We start from the raw sequence: 22,583 nt of genomic DNA on the forward strand, positions 1-22,583 counted from the left end.
TTACAATATTCTATCACATAAGCTTACTGAAATTTTAACAAAGGCCTGCTTATATCCTGTATCATCAACCTAATCAATAATACATTCATCACTGCACCTTGTGATTTAAATAGGGATTAAGAAGCCTGAAGCTCAATAAATGTCAAACACAACCAAGCTGAAATATACCACCAAGTGATATCTAACTTGCTACTGTATTATTAAATACAGAAGGCTAAATTCAAATGTACATTCTACAGTATCATATTCAATAGGACAACCTACTTGAAATGTACTAGAAGTGAGATCTAACTTGCAACAAACAAATAAAAAGACTAAATTTAAAACTACAGTACAGCATTCTACTGTATTACATTCAATATACCTAAAAAGAAATGCTCAGGGCTACTACTTACTGTTCCAAGTTTCAAGTAAATTTATGCTAAATAATAAAGAAGCTTATAAATCAGCATCAATAGCATAGTGCATCTACAAGCTGTGGTTATACTTTAATTAAAACCATACAGTACTTTCACAAACAAGAAATGGACATGAAGTAGTCACCTTTTAAATTGCCACAATTGGTTACTGTTTAAACTTGAAATACAGTACAGCATATTGTAACAACACTTTCCTTGAGTTGCCAGAAGCACTGTCCATTCTTTACAATTTCTTGTCAATTAAAAGAATAATTTCAATTTACAGAATTAAAATTTGGTGACACTGATATATCTCCTTAATCATTCTACAAACTTTTGAAAATCTTAGCCTGAAATACAGTAAATAAGATATATTATATACAGTATTTACAAAACATTGTATTATCAAATGGTGCACATTCATAGCTTATTTGCATTTTAATGTAAGAAATCTACATTCCAAAAGATTGTTTCTGATGCATGTCAGTTATATCTAAATGTAATCTTAATTATATCTTAAAATTATCCTGTAATTGTATAAAAAAGGATAGGATTAAAATTATGGAAAGACAGTAAAGCTTTAAATAAAAATAAAATTTAAAAAGGCTTTAAAAAAGGATTTACAGTACTGTATATAATGTACCAATAGATATTTTGCAAATAATCTCAACAATTACGGGCAAACATAATACTGAATTTGGCAAGAAAACATAAAAAATCCTATTTACCTTGATCCATGTCAGTAGGATGGGAATAACAACCATCTAACTTCACATAATCAACTCCCCATTCAGCAAAGGTCTGAGCATCAATCTGCAAGTGTCCAAGAATTCCTGGATACCCGGCACAAGTAAAATTGCCATAATCTTCATAAATCCCAAACTTAAGGCCTCGTTTGTGCATCTGCAAGAATAATGTTCAAGATAATTTTAATCATGTTGAAAATAAAGTCTAGGCATTAACCATATTATATAAAAAAATTATGCTAATAATTTTTATGTTATTGAATTAACAATGCCTTTTGCACTGAAATGTTGGTCAGTCTTAAATAGAGTAATCAGAAATTCTGGCTAGCATGATAAAACTGCACTTCATGAAATCTATCTCTATGTTCAATCTCTATATCAATAGTACTGTACTGTAATACTAATATAATATACAGTATCTGAATTAAAGATAATTTCCACTATACTGTACCATGAATTGGACTGTATTTATGAATTTAGGTTGTATAGTCTGGTGCTATACAACACAAATATTGTATGACAGTATATCATAATTCATGCCTTTTTTGTTCAACATTTAAATCTAATATCTCAAATATAACTCATAAGATTAAATATGAAATATCAAAAAAAAAAAATCTTAAACTCGGAATGAAGTTTTTGAATACAGAAGTTACCCTCTAAGCTGGTATTATAGTAAATTGATCGTGCTATTTAAGTCAGGTGATCAATTGACATGCAATAATTACAAAGGAATTAGTATCATGACCACTTTGGCAAAGATTTATGACACGTTGATCCTTAATAGATTGAAACTGTGGTGCTCGATGACAAATGTCAAGCTGTGGCGCAAACTAACAGAGGTTGTATTGAACAAATTGTCCGCTTGAGATTATTATGTGATTATGCGGTGCATAAGAAAGTTGAATTATACATGCTGTTTATAGATTTTAGTGAAGCTTATGATAAGGCCCCTCGGCTAAAGTTAATTAACCCTCTTATGTCCTTAGGGTGTGAATTTGTGATGATTAGAGCCATAAAATGTATGTATGTATCTGTGAAGAATTTTCTTCACTACTCTTCTTCTTCACAGTTTATAGGTAGACATTGTTATTGTTCGTGACGTCACGGCAGGGAAAATGTGAGTGATGATTCTTCCTTAAGCGAGTGTCTCGAGATAAATACTTCTGTATTCATTATTTTACCTTCAGTATTTAGACTTTAAATTTCTCTAATACAACTCAAGTCCACACTCATAAGCCCGACTTGCTAATTACCTCTTAGTTTTATTTTTTGTTTTGTATACCAGATGTTTAGTTAGGATTATCTTTGTCCCCTGGAGTTGCAAGATTTCTCCTTTTATTCTAAATAAGAGTATTGCTTGAAACTCACAAGTCACAAGTGTTTCAAGCCTGTCCTAAATTAGCGATAGTACCTCAAGACCACTGGCCTACGCACTGAGATGCGCTTTTTTTGGGAGGGAAGCTGGACGAGGGCGACATGAACTTGACCTCACAAAGTTACAGGCCACGGTGCTAAACGCAACTGCCAAGCCAGGGTCAATTGTCCCCGAGTCAACTTTGTGCTCCCACTCTCCCCCACTAGCCTGTCCCCTTGCACAGTAACGGACTCAGATTCCACAAAGGACGAGGGCAAGCAGATACCTTGAGCGTTATTAAGGAAAAGCATCCAGTTCCGCAGAAACCTCTGATCTGATCCAGACTGGGGCGAGTAGGAATGGGCCATTGACTCTGCTAAACAAGTGCAGTAGGCCTAGCGAGGTAAAACTGAAGACCGCCATTCTCAGGACACAGGTGCCAAGGATATAAAAAATCTTATGAGTTCAATTAATGGTAATTCCCCCTTTAGATAAGCTTCTATTTGTCTCATAAGTTAAGTTTAGGTAACTGGCAGCATGGATATTAATGTAACTTTACTTTATGGCGCGTTGATAATTGCTTGAGGTCACTGACCACATATTGGGACCTCACATAAGCCTACCGCGTAAGTTATTTATCATAAGATTTTGATTTTATTTATTCCATTTGAGGGTTAATCCCCCGTGTTCATTCAGTTTATCAATTTCAAAATTATGTATTGTGAATTGTGGTTAATATTTCACTTACTAATTTTGCTATGTGAATAACTCATTACCGAGTTACTCTGATTCTCTTCTTTACTGTAATAAATTATTTGGAATAGATTACAAACATTGGTATCTTTAACCTCATTATATGAATTCTACCAATTTATAGTATAGTACGTGTCAGATGCACCACCCGAGATGTTGAGAGGAACCCACTGTAGATATACTGTAGGTAAGTTGGTATCAGCGAGTGTACGCTCTTTAACAGTGCTTTGAAGATGAAGATCTCCCTTTACCTTTACTTCATACTCCACGGCTCCCATCCATCGCCATTGTCTCAATAATTACTAAACGTAAGATTTCTGTTCAGAATCTCACTGGGGTCCCTGGGACGTAGCCGAAACAGAGCCTAAGAGTGTAGATGACCTTAGACCTGACAAAGCTAGAGTAGGCCATCAAATTACTTTCATTTCACGTGTAGGGATTTTAGACCTCTGGACAGAGTAAAGTTCTTTGCATTTGAGTGATGGTTAGTGAACTACGTCATGAAAGTTATTAACAGGGTGTTTGTGCCCTGAGTGATAGTGCTCCTTATCCTCCCCTGTTGATCTTTTAGGAACTGACGTAGGGAGACTTTCCTGGAATTGCAAGTTCCCACTCAACAATTAAATAAAAACACGTTTCTCCACAGTATCCACTAAAAATATTCTCAGATCGGCAACTGCAGATGCTAATATCGGTGTTTGCCAAGGGGCCCCATTGAGCTATTTATTGTTTGTGCTATACATTGATCATATGGTAAGCATGTTGAAGACAGTTGGAACAGATGGCTTTCTAGGTAATTTGCATGCTTAGTTGTTAATGGATGATACTGTCATATTAGCAACAGATAGAAAGATATGTAAAAATAAGTTGGATATTGTAGGCCAATTTTGTGGTGAAAGTGGCATGGTGATTAACGAAAAGAAAACAAATTTTTTTATAATTAATGGTGAAGATAATAATAAGAGATTAATAACAAGTGGTGGGTACAATGTCAACTTTTCCTCTGAGCATCTGTAACTTGGTGCATCGTTCACGGACTCGGAGAGAAGCAAGGCAGCTATGGCAAAACATGAAATAGCATCTCAGAATATTGTAAAAAAATTTGCTATATTTTGTGTGAGAAACACTCAGATGCCTTTTATGTATTAAAAATTGTTTCTGATGCGGCAGTGACATCATCATTGTTATACGCTTCTGAATCATGGCTAACGAATAGTAATAAAGGAATGAAAAAGCAATACAGTGAACCCTCGTTTATCGCGGTAGATAGGTTCCAGTCGCGGCCGCGATAGGTGAAAATCCGCGAAGTAGTGACACCATATTTATCTATTTATTCAACATGTATATTCAGACTTTTTAAACCTTCCCTTGTACGTAGTTCTGTTAACAAACTACCCTTTAATGTACAGAACACTTAATGCACGTACTACAGTACCCTAAACTAAAACAGGCACAAATATTAAAGGTGATTTTATATCATGCATTTCCTAAACACGCTAAAAAGCACGATAAAAAATGGCAACCAATGTTTTGTTTACATTTATCTCTGATCATAATGAAGAAACAAACTGGAGGTAGAGCTTTGCTTATTACCCAGACATATTTCCCATACTTTTCCCTTAGAACTACATCACATCTTCCTACTTTAGATATATATATATATATATATATATATATATATATATATATATATATATATATATATATATATATATGTGTGTGTGTGTATATATATATATATATATATTTATATGTATACACATATACATACCTACATATATACATAAATACATGCATACATATATATATATATATATATATTACTGTATATATATGGGTTATGGAAAAAATCCGCGAAGTGGTGAATCCGCGATGGTCGAACCGCGAAGTAGCGAGGGTTCACTGTATAACAAGTTAATAAAATGTTTACTAGATGTACATAGAAACAAGAGTGTAAACCTGTGAATGATGGAGGCAGGTATCCCTCCAATTATTATCATCATTATTATTATTATAAGCTAATCTACAGCCCTAGTTGGAAAAGGAGATGCTATAAGCAGAAGGGCTCCAACAGGGAAAAATAGCCTAGTAAGAAAAGGAAATAAGGAAATAAATAAACGATACAAGAAGTATTGAACATTTAAAATAAAATATTTTAAAAACATTAAAATCAAAACAGATATTTCATATATAAACTATAAAAGGACTTATGTCAGCCTGTTCAACATAAAAACATTTGCTGAAAGTTTCAATTTTTGAAGTTCTACTGATTCAACTATCCGATTAGGAAGATCATTCCACAACTTAGTCACACCTGGAATAAAACTTCTAGTGTACTGTGTAGTATTGAGCCTCAAGATGGAGAATACCTGACAGATAGAATTAACTGCATGCCTAGTATTACGAACAATATTCAATCCGGGCAGTGATTGAAAAATGGAGTAGTAGTTTCATGCAGTCAAAATATGCTCAAACAGACCATGACGAACCGTTTCATAGGGTGTATCAAATGTGTAGAGAGGCAAATTACCCAGGATATTGCTTTATTGATAGATGTATGGGAAATGGTAATGTTCACCCATTAGAGAAGATATCTGAAGTTGTTCGAGGGAAGGCACAAGGGGCAACAAAGTTGGGAACCATTATCACAGACATGAATCTGATGATGACTGTGCACCCGTTTTATATGACAAACACATTTATACCTGAATATAAACATGAGGCATTTACGAGACTGCGTCTAATGTCTCATAATCTGAGAAAAAGGGGCATGAAGATGGAGCCGCACACCTCGGGAAGAACGTGTGTGTCAGTGTGATAATATTTACATGTAAACAGAACATGTGTTGATACACTGCCCACTTACTGATCACTGTCCAGAGAGGTACTGAATGTTGAACTTCACAGATATTAAGGAATCATTCGGTGAAACAATTTATTTTCAAGAATAATGTTATGTAATTCTATATAAACTATTGCTGACATATGTGCAATAACTGAGATGCTCTAAGGACATAGTTTTGTATTGTATTAGGGTTATGATATGTTGAAGTTAAAACCTCATGATTTTTTAGTAGTTGGTATTGTAGGGGACGAAAAAGAAAAGAAAAGAAAGGAGAAAAAGAGGAGGGAGATGGGAAAAGAAGGATTATGATCTTAGGTCTTGTGTTGTAGATTGATAGCGTAGGTGTGAAATATTACTCTCAAAATATATTTGTGTATGGGTGATTATTTTGGACAAATCTAATGTATATGTAACAAAGATTACTTTTCTGTACTATATGTTTGTTTTGTCAATAAACTAATACTACTATCTTTTGCCAATTTGGAATTATAAAACCACCAACTGCATTTTATCAAAAAGATCACAATTTGGTATCATTATTAGCTCTCCACCAGGATAATTATTTTGGAAGGTATAATGATAATAACCATAATTAACTATTCAAGCAACTTTGCACTGAATCTTGTCGATTTCAGTTTCTATTTCTCAGGCCAATACATTAGGAAGTTGGGGGCAAGCAGCAAACCTTCATGTGGTGCCCAATTATCCCACAAGGAGACCAATTGTTACAGCAAGCACAATGCTGAGCCTATAAAGGGGTGATAAAAGGATAAACCCTTGACCTCTGAACAAGATGACGACCAAATTCAGAATCATAAGCTTCAATGCTGAAGGAATATTTATCACCAAATCAGAAATTCTTGCTAACTTAGGAGCAGATATACTCTGTCTACATGAGACATATAAGGATCTATCTCTGCCAAGAATACCTGGTATGGACCTTGTAATATCTCACTCAAGTCCTGTTCATGGAAGTGCAATCTTTATCTGGGATAAATCCATCATCCTGAACAGGAAAGACATCTCAGTTGGCAGGCTGGAAATACTCCAGGTGAACACTGAACACATTACCATCACAAGTGTGAATAACCACCAACAACAAACTTCACATGGCTACAAACTCACCAACTAGGAAACAATGCAAGTCTTGTTATTGGTGACTTTAATAGCTACAGCTACAGCACCTGAGGCTACAGCAATACAATCAGTGATGATTAAACTATCGAGAACTGGGCTACAACCATGACCTAACACTCCTGAATGATGCAAAGGATAAAGCATCCTTTCAGTGTACATGCTGGAGACGGGAATATAACCCTGGCTTAGCATTTGCCTCAACAAGACATTACTATAACGTTGAAAAATCGATTTGCAACTCTATACCAAAATCGCAACACCGATTAATAATATTCAACACAAAACCTGTGATCAGACCCCCAACAAACTAAACCTAGTCCCAGATACAACTTATGCAAAGCAAAATGAGAAAGCTTTGAGTCAGACCTGGAGACAGGAATATCCAATATCACCCCCAGTCCCACACAGCACTACAATGACTTCCAATCACTTGTTTGGGAAGTTTCAAAGAAACACATCCCTAGAGGCTGCAGGAAGCGCTACATCGCAGGTCTCAATGAACGGTCAAAAGAACAGTACACAGAGTGCGCCCAGGCATATAACATAAATACCTTTGTTGAAAGTACCGTGGAACTTGGAGAGGCTCTTCTCGGCATAATCAGCAACGAAAGAAAAGAACATTAGAACGAAGTCATAACTTCCATAGACATGACCCATAACAGCAAATAAGCCTCGATAACCATCAATAAACTGAACTCAGAGAAGTCCCCTCCTAGATTACCTGCTGTAATTCCTAGCCAGGTAGCTCACCAACTGCTGCTGAACAGTAAGCCTCACAACAAAGATCCGGGTTACCTAAAGGAAATGAGACAGGACATTAAACGTACCATGGAGGCAGTGACAATAACTTCCAAGTGTTCACCTTAGAAGAACTAAATGCTGCCATGAAACATCTCAAATCTGGGAAGGTGGTTGGCCTAGATGGGGCAACAACAATAATGATCTTACATTTCGGAGACAAAACAAAAGCATGGCTGATGTTGCTGTTCAATTCCTGTGCAACGACCTACCAAATCCCATAGATTTGGTGAAGAGTGAGAGTAGTGGCCTTCCTGAAACCAGGGAAAGACCCATCATCCCCTAAAATATATCGACGAATATCCTTACTGTGTATCCTTTACAAGTTATACAAACTGTCAAAGGACAACTGTCACAAACCAAGCTGGCTTTAGACAAGATCAATCCTTGACGCAATACACTGATGATAGGTTTGAGAAAACGCGCCGTTACAGTCTTTGCCGACCTTAAGGTGGCATATGACACTGTAAACGATAAAGCACTTCTTTTGAAGGTGGCTCAAACTATACAGAATACTAGCATAGTCCACATCACTAAATATCTGCTTAATAATTGGAGATTCTTCATTGAAATGGATGGCAGGAAAATCAGATGGAGGATACAGAACAATTGCCTTCCACATGAGTCAGTGCTGGCACTGATGTTATTCAACATCTATACAAATGACCAGCTGCAGTACCAGAAACAACCTCCTCAGCAAACTCACCAACACCAGCTGGGGAACAGATCTTAAGACCCTGAGATAAACAGTCCTAGCACTTTGTTACTCTACCCGTGTGGGGAAGATCATGCCATACAACTAAAGTAGACCCAGAGCTATATAAGTCCTGTCGGATTATTACTGGTACCCTAAATTCCACACCTCTATCATCTTTATTCAAAACAGCTCGTGTCCCACCACTTCATATCTGACAAAATATGCTAGCAAAAGCCAAAAAGAATAAACAAATTAATGACCCTAGTCATCCACTCCACAATAATCAAAGAGTAACTCAAAACACTGAAAGCCCACAAAAGCTTAGCAACAGTGGATGGACTAGAACCAATCCGAGCAGCTGGTCACAGGCTAGAAAAGTGGTGGGAAAGTGACCGATGGCCCCCTGATGAGGAGCTGCCCAGCTCAAAGGAAGGCCTACCCAGTGGAACAACCCCCACCAGGAAGAAATGGGTGACCCTAAACAGAAGAAGGGTAAAAGTGAGCAAAACTGGAGATAACTGCCACAAATGAGGATTAGCTACCAACCCTGAATGCCCGTGTGGGCCAACACCGCAAACAATGGAACACATTCTACGAGGGTACCCACAGGGCCCTTATGGCTCAGATCAAGACCTTAGAGAGGCAAACAACAACGCCCTCCTCTGGGATCGAAATTGGCACAATAAAATATGATGATTATCAAGTCACAAAGCCAATAGATTGCATGACTATTAAGGCAACATTCTACTTCAAGCCAGAAGCTACCCAGTATCTTATATAAATGAAATATAGTCACGTAGAAATAAAAAGATCTGATATATAAATGACACCTCAAAGATATATTACTTGGTAAAACCGAATTTCGAAAGTTAAATACTGTATAAAAGTAAATTAATTAATAGAAGTTCTAATGCATGCAGTTCCCTGTCTTACATTTCTTTTGCCTTATGTCAGAGGACGGAGAGACTGACCTCCCCAACATACTTAATTTGGTGACACTCTGGTCATCTAATCTGCACCAAAATGTACCATCCACATAATTACAAACACCTTTGAAATATGAAAAATATACAAATCTAGATAGCAAACCATTAACATGCTCTGAATTCTGCTGGTATACATCTTCTACTAAAGATGGTAACTTGGTCAATAAAAAAATATATTGAAAGTAATGTACTGTACAGAACTATATGAACTAACATGTAATGCACAATATGAGATGAGAATTTGAATACTAAATCTATATAATATAGCATCTTCAAAGATATTTGTGCAACAATTCTTTTGCAAAGCTGTTATCACCTCCCACACTCCAATCCTATGAAATATTCTTGCAATTAAATCTTCAAAACAAAAAGAATTTCATGAGAGTCGGACTGCTAAGGTTTACAAAGAGCAACTGAAGATAATAACCATGTCAGATTCTGCAGTGATAAACAAAAAATTTGTTTGTCTATTACTTTTTGTGAGGCTGTGTAGCTTGCAAATGTGCCATAATATTTTCTTATACATATACAAAATAAATGTATGATTAAGAAAAACAATCTTAAAAACTGCAATTAACATTTATAAACTTATTCACTTGTATTTCTCATCAATCTACTATATAAAACCGGCCTTGCCAATAGCTCGGCAATAACATATAGAATCTTAATCAAGATAGGATACAATTTAGCACTCACATAATCTCCTAAAGCAGCTATTCCAGATGGAAATCGACTGAAGTCAGGTTGTAGTCTACCATTCAAATCCCTTGAGCGAGCTAACCAGCAATCATCCAGTGAGACCATGTCATAACCAAGATCTCTGTAACCCTCGTTTACAATGATGTCAGCCATTTGCATAAACAGAGCTTCACTGCAAAATAAAAAAAATAATAATAGCATAAGATCAGTTTCAGTCATTTTATTTTCATCTGTTATTCAACTTTAGACATGAAATTGGTGGGAACATTAAGCTGCCAATCGTGTTGGTCTTCACTCAGTTAAAAATATACTCAAGTGCAATATTTTTTTATATAAATATTGTATGACAATTATTATCAAAGGCACTTTAAAAATAATACCTTTCAAAAATGTTTTGTCACTAGTTACTCTAAGAAAATAAAACCAATTAAAGAATCCTTTATTAGTTCTAATTCAGATTACATATGAATAAAACACTGCTAAAAACTGAAATCTGGATAAAACTATATGCTAATTATAAAACATGGCTATAATGTAAAATATGGTAGATATGACAATATATCTAGTCTCCATAAATATTCACATGAACATGTTAAAACTTTTCGGTCATCAATCTAAATAAGTATATGCAAATGTGATTGCATCCTTACCTGATACAATTGTGTGGATCATTAACACAATCTGTATTGCATCTGAATCGCTGCCATGCCAACCAACCCATAGGTGGGGTGCGAGCAAGGCCATTCTCCAAGCCTTGGACGCCTATGGTCCTCAGCACTGTAACCAGCACACACAACACAAGTTCTAGCTTCATCCTGTGGAAAGACAAACCTCGTGTCAGCAGTCACAATAACATAGAAACTTCGATATGGAAATACATGTTTCATCTTTAAGAATATTGAAGTACAATTTAAAAGTAAATGAGGATAACCAAACATAAAGTAGAAAAATGAAACTTTAACTGTGCAATGAGAAACCCCATATGCATTACTCGTACTAAATCTGAGCATTTCACTGTCAAACTCATAAATGACAGAAAGATTTGTAAGTATGCAAGAGATACCTGAATGAGAATTGCTCAAGTTTTTTTTTTCACTCTAAGTCTAGTTTCCATGAGATAAAAACCAAAAACTTATCAAATGTATTGCCTTTGCATAACATCAACAAATGATGATATTAATATAGCAATCACCAGCTTGAAGACCTTAATAAGAAAAACTCTTAAAAGTTTATGGTACTTGGATATAACTTGCTTAAAACTGGATTTTAACTAATTAAAAGTCATTAAATCACAATAAAATTTAAAACTGTGATGAAATCTAAAGGAAAAAGTTAATACATTACGATACATGTAGGCTACATGTTATCTCTGAGTTATCCTGCAACAAAGAGTAAATAAGAGGGCAATGTTTTAAAGCTAATGCAAAAAGCAAACGGCCTAAATGTGGCACTATTCTTATGATTCTTGAAAATAATGAAAAGCATTGAGAAAGGCGAGGTCAATTTAATCATGGTGAGGTTAAGAAAGATTTTTTAGGTAAGTAAGAAGAAAAACAATATGCTTTTGAAGTGGAACATATCAGACAAGTAAAAGTTGAGTATAATGTCATGGGGCACAAATGGAAAGGAAGTGTCATATAAAACGTTGTACTAATAACATCGAGACAACGTAGAATAGGTCTCAATACCTCATACTCTAGTTATGTAGAGAGATTAGAACATTCAGATGTGGAAGAAAAATAAATGATACAAGCGCGAGAGAGAGAGAGAGAGAGAGAGAGAGAGAGAGAGAAAGAGAGAGAGAGAGAGAGAGAGAGAGAGAGAATATGAGGCAAAAGGAACAAGAGGTCAGTCAGGGTTGACCTTCGGTCATTGGAGTGCACACACACACACTGAAGTTGTGGTGGAGCAACGATCAGTTATGTAACGCGAGGTTATTAAGGTGTTAGTGTGGATACTGTCGGTCACTAAAAGTGTGGGAGAATGTTCATATCAACCACTAATCAGAAAAGTAAGCCATAACCGTGACAGGTGAAGAAAACAGAAATAAATAGCTTTTATTGTCGAAAAATATAACAAGCCTTATATATTTCAACACAAACACGTTATCTAAATTTAATCTATGAAATCACCATTGTATTGTATATTACACTCCCCGTATGATCAAACAGAATTAACACAGCTGTGGAGAAACATGATTTCACAAATATAAATAAGAGAACTGCACACGCAGACAAACAGACACACATTATATATATAATATATATATATATATATATATATAGAGAGAGAGAGAGAGAGAGAGAGAGAGAGAGAGAGAGAGATGACTGGAATGTAAGTTCAAACCTCAAAGAAGGATGTAAACTAGTCATACTCCAACGAGAGTTTAAATTCAATTTATTACTTTATGCAATATGATGCACTATGGTCTTCTCCGAAAACAAAACATAAAAAATAGTTTTGTATAATAACTCCAGAATAACAATAATAACGAGATAAAATTTTTAAACAAGTAATTCTGATAACACCAAAACATATATCAATAAATACTACTTAACTCTTTGTTGGGAAATGCACCCAAGAATCAAGAGTTTTCCGTAGAGCTGCCGTTTTTATTCTATAAATATTTGATAAGTACACAGACTCTCTTCGAGGTACAGCAGCAAAGACATCTTAAGACCTTTTAAGATGTCTATGTACTGTAAACTACTCTGATGGAAAATTTTGAAAGGATTTTTTCAAGGGTTTCAGCTGCCCCAAATTATTCAATCTATTTTGCTTCTTATATAGTTTAGTTGCCTTTATTTAGTTCCTTTCCTCACAACGCTATTTTCCTTGTTGGAACCTTTGGCATTGTAGCATTCTAATTTTCCTACTAGGTTATAGTTTACCTAATAATAATAATAATAATAATAATAATAATAATAATAATAATAATAATAATAATAATAATAATAATAATAATAATAATGATAAAAATAATAATAATAATAATAATAATAATAATAATAATAATAACTATGTGGTTCCTGTTAAGGGGTGGGGATTGCAGTTACATAGTGGTACTTTGGTATTCCAACCATGGAGTGGCTAGCTATTATAAGGGAATTGCAGAAAAAAAGAAAATGTCAGCAATACTAGTATAGAGACGAGTTGGATTTGTTAAAAAAACTGCTGTATTACTACTATTGTAATTTACCGAATTCTCTTTAAATGTCCCACTGCTACTATTGAAAACTCTAGAGAACCACCCTAATCACATCACAAAGGTCACTGGTAGCCATGATGAGCAGGGTCATTGATAATTGACTGCAACCTCTTCAATCTCAAATCCACATACTGGACAGTAATTACCTCATAAAACAGGTATTGGGATAAATCGCGTTCACCCAGCTCAATACAAAATAAGTTCTGTTTAAATGAATTCCAATAAATAATGGATGGGATAAATATTCATAGTAATGCCTTCTTGTCATGCAACAACAAACACAATGACAGTATCATGTTTATTGTCCAAGAGGATTTATAAGTGTGCGAATAAGTGAAAAGGCATACAATAAATTCATACAGTCATTGATGAAAGTATATATGTATGTATATATATATATATATATATATATTATATATATATATTATATATATATATATATATATATGTGTGTGTGTGTGTGTGTATGTATATATATACACACACACACACGAGAGAGAGAGAGAGAGAGAGAGAGAGAGAGTAGAGTTGTGTTACGCTAACATCAATGTAAATCATTATACTGTATACAGTATACTATCACAAAACGAAGAAATATGTTAAAGTTGATTTGTGCGTAAGCATACAGTAGTGAAAATACGTGCTCCACACTATGTTCTCAGCAAGTTTTATCTCGTATATCATTATCTAGCATTTTTGGTTTCCTTCATGAACGCACACCACAGAATTAGTTTCTAAATTGTACTATTTATCCCGTGAAAACACGTCTTTATCTGCCTGTGAAACGTCTGTCGTAAATCCTTACTTCTCTTATAATCTAAAATGGAAGAAAGAAGAAAGGAATTAAATGTGTGAAATTTACCCATGAATGAAAATCAAGATTTGAAAAATAAATATTTTCGTTGCTCCCTAAATTGATGTCTAGGGGTAAAAGAAGAAAGGCATTTTATGGTCGTTTCGGTCCGACTGATTTTTTTCTTGCTTGAAAATCAATCTATAAATGAACGCTGAACCCCTCGCGGATATTCCTTCATTTTCACGTCATGAACGATTTCCAAACCGGAAAAAGGAAGCTTCTCGTGATTTTCGACATTTTACCAGCAACTATTTTCAACTGGTTTTTATACAGAAAATTTATATTTCACGCCACAAAAATACGACTTTCATTACAGCATTCCTTATTCGGTTGCTTCCATTTCAAGCTTAACATTTCGTCTATTCCGTTCTAAAACGATATTTTATGTACAATATTTTTCACCAGATACTGTACTATGGCTTTTAAATCTATCCTCATCCACACACCTAATTCTGTTACTTCTATTCCAGCATTCCAAATTTATAGTTTTCGATTCAGTATTATTGATTTCAGTATTTTCTTGATGTTTCTGTTTCTATTCCAATATTATAGTTATTTTACCTCAATATTTTGGTATAATTGTTACTCGTAATGTTAATCCAGTAGAAAATGAATTATACTACTAAACATTCAATATTCACCAATTTCCAAACAGCCAAGAACAGTTTTAGAGAGAGAGAGAGAGAGAGAGAGAGAGAGAGAGAGAGAGAGAGAGTTGTTTTGTGACTTTTTATGGGTTAAGTGTTCGATTTTCTTTACTTTATCTCGTCCCTTAATTCGACCAACGCGCTGCAGTAGAGGCCTCTCTTATTTTCAACACAAAATTATCAACGAGTCATAATACGTACCAAACCAAAGTTGTCTTATTAAAAATGCCATCTTTAACGACGAAAATAGTGTTTCTAACTGAAAGTCTTTTATAGCCTTAAGACACTACCGTATCAGCCAAATTAATTCTAAATTACATAACCAACGAAGAATGACATTATCGGAAGAATCCACTCTATGTTCTTTACTTATAACTGATACAATTTCCTAAAAACATTCGCATTCGTGATCAGTATTTGCAGCTACTCTCTATTTCCACACCCCAAGTTTTGCTACATCTTGAATTCACTTCATGTTCTAATTTTTTTTTTTTTTTTTTCCCCGTTTCATCAACACCTGTATTCAATTTCCACATACACATTCAATTTTCTTTTGCTAATAATCCTTCTCAATATGACCGCATCTCTGTCAGTAAGAGCGAGTTAACAGATGGCATCTGATATTGCCATTATCATGAATGACTTTGAATTCCAGAATATATTCTAGCATACGAAGTCATACTTGCGACAGGCTTCTAAACTGCTATACTTATCCTCTACTTTACATTGGGGATGGAGAGGGACTAACTTCAACTACTGCAATAACCACAACGTCATCCCCCCCGGCCGATCATATCATGTTCTATTACGTTTACTCGACCATTTTTGTCATTGCAAATTCAACCAGGTTATGTAATCTCGTCGCTGCATCATCGCCACTGATTCCAACAACAGAATTGACGATAGTGTTTCCATTAGAGGTAGACATCCTATCAACAAATAGATATCTCTAAGTCTATGTTTTCAGTTATTCTTTTCAAATTGTGAAAAGCTCATCACCAATAAGTTGTTTTCCTCGATTTATACGCATAAACTTCATTAATCTTTTCTAAGAGCAGACTTCCTCAATCCCGCTTCATTTGATGATTCAACAACATATCTATCGATAAATACCTTGAAATTTCTTTACTTATCATGGTTGTATATATAAGAATTACCTGCTTTTATTACGAAATATATAAACATGTTTCATAACATAACAGTTTTATTGCAGGTGCTAGGAAAATATTTGAAACATTACAGGGGAACTAATAACCCACAAATAATAAAATGTGTCAATGACCACTTTTCAATTGTACCTTAGGTACGTAAATCAAAATTTCAGTAAAGTTCCGCCTTTCCGAAGCTATAAAGCCTTTCGTTGAATGATCTCTCCTTTCATTAGAAACTAAACAAATTTGGGAACATTTGACTCGACTAATAATTTTCTATAGTTTCCACTAACACAAATGTATCAAATTTTTATTATATAATTGAATAATGTCTATTTAGACTCTCTCTCCTCTCTCTCTCTCTCTCTCTCTCTCTCTCTCTCTCTCTCTCTCTCTCTCTCTGAGTCAACAAAAATGTAAGTACACGTAAATCCCCCAATTTTTCTCCATTAAAGATATCCACATTTAATCTTAAATGATGATGAATGCACTTAGGGAAAAGGGTATGACGTAAAAAGGAGTGTTCGTGTGGAATTAATATAATCTCTTAAGCTCTTGAAACGGAAGAGGAAACGCTCCGAAACCCTCAATCAAACATGAATTTCCTTCGAAATCGCACCATTACAGGTATTTAACCCATACGATTACCTAAGCAATCTTATTAACGAAGTGTTCACCCAAAGAAAAGAATCGTCTCGACTATATGTTAAGACATTCGGAAAATGAAATTTGTCAATACTGACAAGTAAAGTGTGTAATTGAACATTCTATGTATGTAATACCCCTTGCCATTATGCATATGATACCTGGCAATAAGATTTCATCTTGTATTTATAACCAGAGACAAAAACAAGAGAACATCGACCTGACCTCTTCCTCCTCCCATTAGGCAACGACGACCGAGCGGCAAAAACTCCTGAAAGACTTTCTCTCCTCGACTCAAACTGGAACGCGTCCAAAATCACTCTTCATTTAATCAAGTAAATACTCCAATTACATATTACTTTTACTATGACGTAACTTCTTCCGCTGAGTTGACGATGCAAAATAATGAATGGTAAATAAGAATAAGTGAACCAAATCAATGCTATTACTCAGTTGATGTCTGGACATTTTTAATGATAAGAGTAAAGATTGCATTGACTATTGTCGGCAAGTTCGTTTGATTTCTCTTTTTGAGACACGTAGAAGCACTTTGGTGACATTAATAGCATTTAAAGAAATACGCTGAAAAAAAGGAAATTTTGGAAGTAGCAAGAAATCTGTAAACTTTGCATTCATGTACCTTTTATGAAATCCAAATTCTACAATTCAATGATGGCACACAGAGCCTTACTAAAACACTAGATGTAATCCAACTTAAATCCGCATGGGAGCAAGATCAACATCACACTGTAACTGCCCACAATGAGCACACTCTTAGGAGCAATCTAAAAAGGACCTCTTATAAACAAATGCAAATGTAATCTTCCTGTTATATATATTGAATAAAGATAAAAACAATCACCTAATCATCACAACTCGGTTTTCAAATCATTTTTACGAAAATATCGAGGCAAGAGATTATTTATAGATTTCTACAACAGGATCCAATCCCAGATTATCTCTCACAAATACATCAAGCTACAAAACGTCTACCAACATATGCTAGGACAAAAAAATAGGATGTGGAAGTTGCAACCTCATATCTAAGGATTTGAGAAATCAAAAGGCTAAACTCTTTTGGTACCACAATATATATATATAAATATATATATATATATATATATATATATATATATATATATATAAATATATATATATATATATATATATATATGTGCGTGTGTGTGTGTGTGTGTGTGAACGAACCTGGAATTAAATAATAATAAAATTACTATTTATAAATTTCTTCTGGAATAGGAAATATTTCAAAAGTCTAAAATGTTTCTGGTGAATAATGGGCCCTAGTATAAAAATAAACTAATAAGAGGGTATATTAAGGAAAGCAATACCACAACTTCCCATAAGAAAACCTTCTACAAATTATCAAAATATCAAGGAACGTCATCAAACTAAAAGGAAGAAGACATTTCTATGAAAAACACTGAACCCCAGTTCTGTTAGAGGAGTCTAATGAGCAAGAGACCGTGTTGGAAAATGCAAACAAATCCAAACAACAACAACAATTCCCAAATTATTTCAGTACTTCCTTTAGCAGGAGTGATTAGCATGCGAGAAAAAGTAGTCTTGATTTAGTGCCCCACCGAATAATCATTTATAATGGCTTACAGGTACACGGGGTCATTTCACTGTTGATCTACCCTTAACTTCTCGATTAAATTAATTTGACCTTCACTGCGTGGACTTCATGTTGGTTTTTTTTCTCTTTTTTTTTTTCTTTTTTGCGTTTAAGGTACTACTAGACTGATAAATCGTAAACCCATATAAAAAGGGTAATCAGATTCGTTGAATTTAATTGGCCTTTTCACAATAGACAACAGTACCTTGGCGAGACATAATTATGAAGAAAATGAAATTTAATAAAATTCATAATAATTGCCCATGAAAATTTATCAAAAAAATGAAGAAACAAGCCACAATTAAAAAAAAACTTCTCATCATAAACGACTTACAGTATTTCAAAACTGCAGTCATAGCAGCGAATGTTATTTTTATGGGAACAAGACAGTCAGTCGCATAGAGGCTCATATTGTGCACTCACAATCATCACAATCCACCATCATTCAACATTCAAGCAAAATGCTCTGCCATACACTTTCATTTTTATAACAACTGAGAAGAATAAAATAATCATGTCCTCATTAACGCGCTGAATACAGATTAAAACTTGTCCCAGTTTATCATCTAACACTCAATACCTGATAGTAGTGCATGACATTCTTCCACTATGGGCCATTACAGAGATTTAATTAACACTGATAACCTCGATCATAAATAATTGGAATGTTTCATTTCTATTTCCTTCATCACAATACTTCAAGGACTGGTATTATCACCAGTCCACCAATTCTCTCTCTCTCTCTCTCTCTCTCTCTCTCTCTCTCTCTCTCTCTCTCTCTCTCTCTCTCTCTCAAGAGATCAATTGAGATAATTTAAATTACCACCAAAATTGATGAAATCTCAAGAAATCCAAGAGACCACAAAGAGGTGTAGCATTGTATTTCATACTCCTCCCACATTCTCATTGCCGAACCCTATTGTATATTACTTTTCAAAAAATGCTGAAATGTAGCTTTTCTGATTAAAATATCTTATATCGGTATTGACGTCTTACCCTTTTTCATTTTAAACGAATAGGGGATTCTATCTCATTTAATAAATGGGAGAAATGATTGGAGGTTGCAACACATAGCCTGGTAAAGTAAAATACTACTCTCTCTCTCTCTCTCTCTCTCTCTCTCTCTCTCTCTCTCTCTCTCTCTCTCTCTCTCTCTCTCTCTCTCAGTAAGTGTGCACGCGCATTTACCAGCAGTATTAATTTTGCAACTGTGGATTTGTAAATATATAACTTTGTATTCATTGACGATTAACGCATTAAAAGAACATTTCCATAAAATGCCTACATCCGAGAGAGAGAGAGAGAGAGAGAGAGAGAGAGAGAGAGAAGAGAGAGAGAGAGAGAGAGAGAGAGAGAGAGAGAGAGATATTTGATAATTATGTACGACGCAACATGCTAAAGGGTTGTATGTACACTCATCCAGACTGGACAAACATCAAAATAGATATAATGTGAATTTAAAGGACCTCCAAAAGCACATCAAAACATCCTCACCAGCAATCATGGCTGAGTCATGTACCCAATGGCGAAAAGACAACTCCTAGTTCCGATTTTCTTTTCCTAATAAATTAACACAATCAATCCCTCATACAGGAAGTCATTGGCACGGTTACACCTGGTGATATTTCGTTAAATAACCATCTATTAAATAATTCCAGACCGATTCCTAGTGACTGTTCAGAGCCAGTGATCAACAGCAGTAACTGTAGTACCGAGCTGAAAACATCCAGATATGAGGAGGTAAATACGACCTTATCTATAACTTGACAAATATTTTTACAAATTAGTATTTATTATCAAGCCCATAACAGGCAATAAATGTTAGCCACCCGCTCTCTCTCTCTCTCTCTCTCTCTCTCTCTCTCTCTCTCTCTCTCTCTCTCTCTCTCTCTCTCTCTCTCTCTCTCTCTCTCTCTTTCTCCTCAATGACCAGTTAAGCTGTGATGCCAAAATGTCTTCAAATGGGTATAAAATTGAGAGAATATACTATGATCATAAATCTTTCTCGCGCACGGATTGTTACAGCTTAGTGTACCGTTTCAAGAAGCGTAAGTTACAAAACACTTGACATTAATGTCTATCGAATTACGTTATTTTTGTTTTTTTCGTATGCCATCGTAAAACATCGGAATAATGCAACACAAATGCCTGCCTCCGGGTTCAATGATAATCACTGACACAATAAATATAATTAATTAGTATTTAACTTTAATGTACCAAAAAAATATTAATTAGGAATTATTATCACTATAAAAAGCGAAATAAATAAATTTGTTATGGCATTGAAAACACAATGGTAGTTTTAATTTCATATTAAAAAAAAAAACTGACACGACTAACGCTAACAAAACACCTCTATATTGGCCTTGACAAAACACAAAACTTTACTAAAAACATGACGTACTGTATATAGCCTTGGTGCAATCAATAATGGTCAAACACAGCATAATCAAGTATAATAAAATATGCATGATACAAGAACACCCAAATTATTGTAACTAATATTGGAGAAAAAGCAAAATTCCATTAATACATATACTTTTAAAATTATCTTATATCTTTTTCTTTCTCTCATACATGAAAAAAATAACTGGATGAAAAACATTTTTATAATGCTGGTGACATCAATGTGATTGGAAGTACCTCAAAGAGACTTTCCTTGTTTGCATCTAGCCTCTGGATGTACATTTTTTTTTCTGCCAATCTGGTTGAAAATGCCTAACCATCCAACTGCCAATCGTTTATTATAGAGAATCCATCCACAAAGATCGTTCGTGTCTAGAAGTACAAGGAAACTCTCCTTTGCATAGTCCATAATCGAAATGAATCCTTTTTCTTTATAAAGCAGTGACGGTGCTCTGTGGCACACAGCTTAAATGAAGTTTACGTTGCACCAATCAGCTGTCGTTGAACAAAGAACTGGGGCTACTTAGCTCGACACAAAGTGGCAACACATACTTAATCTTGTGTAGTCTACAAGACCTTTTCCAGAACTTTTAAGCGATGCCACTTAATAGTCTGTGTGAACGGGTTTGATACAGCTGTATCATCATCATCATCATCATCATCATCATTATTATTATTATTATTATTTTATTATTATTATCATTATTATTATTACTGGCTTAGCTACAACCTTAATTGGAAAAGTAGGAAACGATAGCCCAAGGGCTCCAACAGGGAAACACAGCCCAGTGATATAATGAAATAAATAAACTATATGCGAGATGTAACGAATAAAAAATATAAAATACCTTAAGATCAGTAACAACATTAAAACTAGATCTGTCATATATAAACTAAGAAGACAGACTCATGTCAGTCTGTTCCACATAAAAACTTTCGCTGCAAATTTGAATTCTGAAGTTTCAGCAATTCATTATTTGATTAGGAAGATCATTCCCCAATCTGGAGAACAATATTCGAAACAAGGTAGAATGTCAGTCATAATAATTAAGAGGCAAAATGGTTGGCTAACAGCTTGATTCGATTGTATATCTAATCCACCAAAAGTCAAAGTGGGCTGTGAGGGTAGATTCATACTAAGTTGTCGGGACCTATGTGTTCTTCACGGCGAATGGCAAAATGTTAAAAATGAGGATCGGGTTCTGTGCAGAAAATAAGTTACTTGAAATTCATGCACATTCATATGGAAGAAAATTACAAGACACAATGGTATATATGAGTATTACTGGTAACAGTACCTAGCTCAATATCAAAACGAAACGCGGTGTCCTCTATACCCCGTCGCACGGTGAAGATCTTCACCCTGCCATAGCTGCTGTAGTTGTTATAGAGATTGGTATATCTGAACCTAGCTCTAGCCTTCCTAATCAAACGTCACCTCATGAAGAAGAAGGCGTAGACAACATATATTTTTTCCTAGTTGAATCGAAGAGGAATAAAATGTACAATTATCCTGGGCCACGAGATGTGAAACTTCATATGCAAATATGAATTCCTGTGCATGATCAACTGGTATCAATCTCTCTCTCTCTCTCTCTCTCTCTCCTCTCTCTCTCTC

The 22,583-nt window shown here is 34.8% G+C and overlaps 1 protein-coding gene across 8 annotated transcripts in view; it reads right to left on the reverse strand.

Annotated features, from left to right (window-relative positions):
- The window catches only part of LOC137626954 (alpha-N-acetylgalactosaminidase-like), a 219,820-nt gene that overhangs the window by 74,779 nt on the left and 122,458 nt on the right, over positions 1–22,583 (reverse strand). For all 8 annotated transcript variants that reach the window (XM_068357955.1, XM_068357941.1, XM_068357972.1 and 5 more), the window contains 3 exons: positions 11,067–11,231; positions 10,414–10,588; positions 1,127–1,301 (listed from right to left, as the gene is read on the reverse strand). In XM_068357955.1, the coding sequence (XP_068214056.1) occupies positions 1,127–1,301; positions 10,414–10,588; positions 11,067–11,230 (514 nt within the window). In that variant the 5' untranslated portion in view covers position 11,231. The remainder of the gene's footprint in view (positions 1–1,126; positions 1,302–10,413; positions 10,589–11,066; positions 11,232–22,583) is intronic.

This window comes from Palaemon carinicauda, chromosome 2, assembly GCF_036898095.1.
Source record: "Palaemon carinicauda isolate YSFRI2023 chromosome 2, ASM3689809v2, whole genome shotgun sequence".
In the NCBI taxonomy this organism is placed as follows: Eukaryota; Metazoa; Arthropoda; class Malacostraca; order Decapoda; family Palaemonidae; genus Palaemon; species Palaemon carinicauda.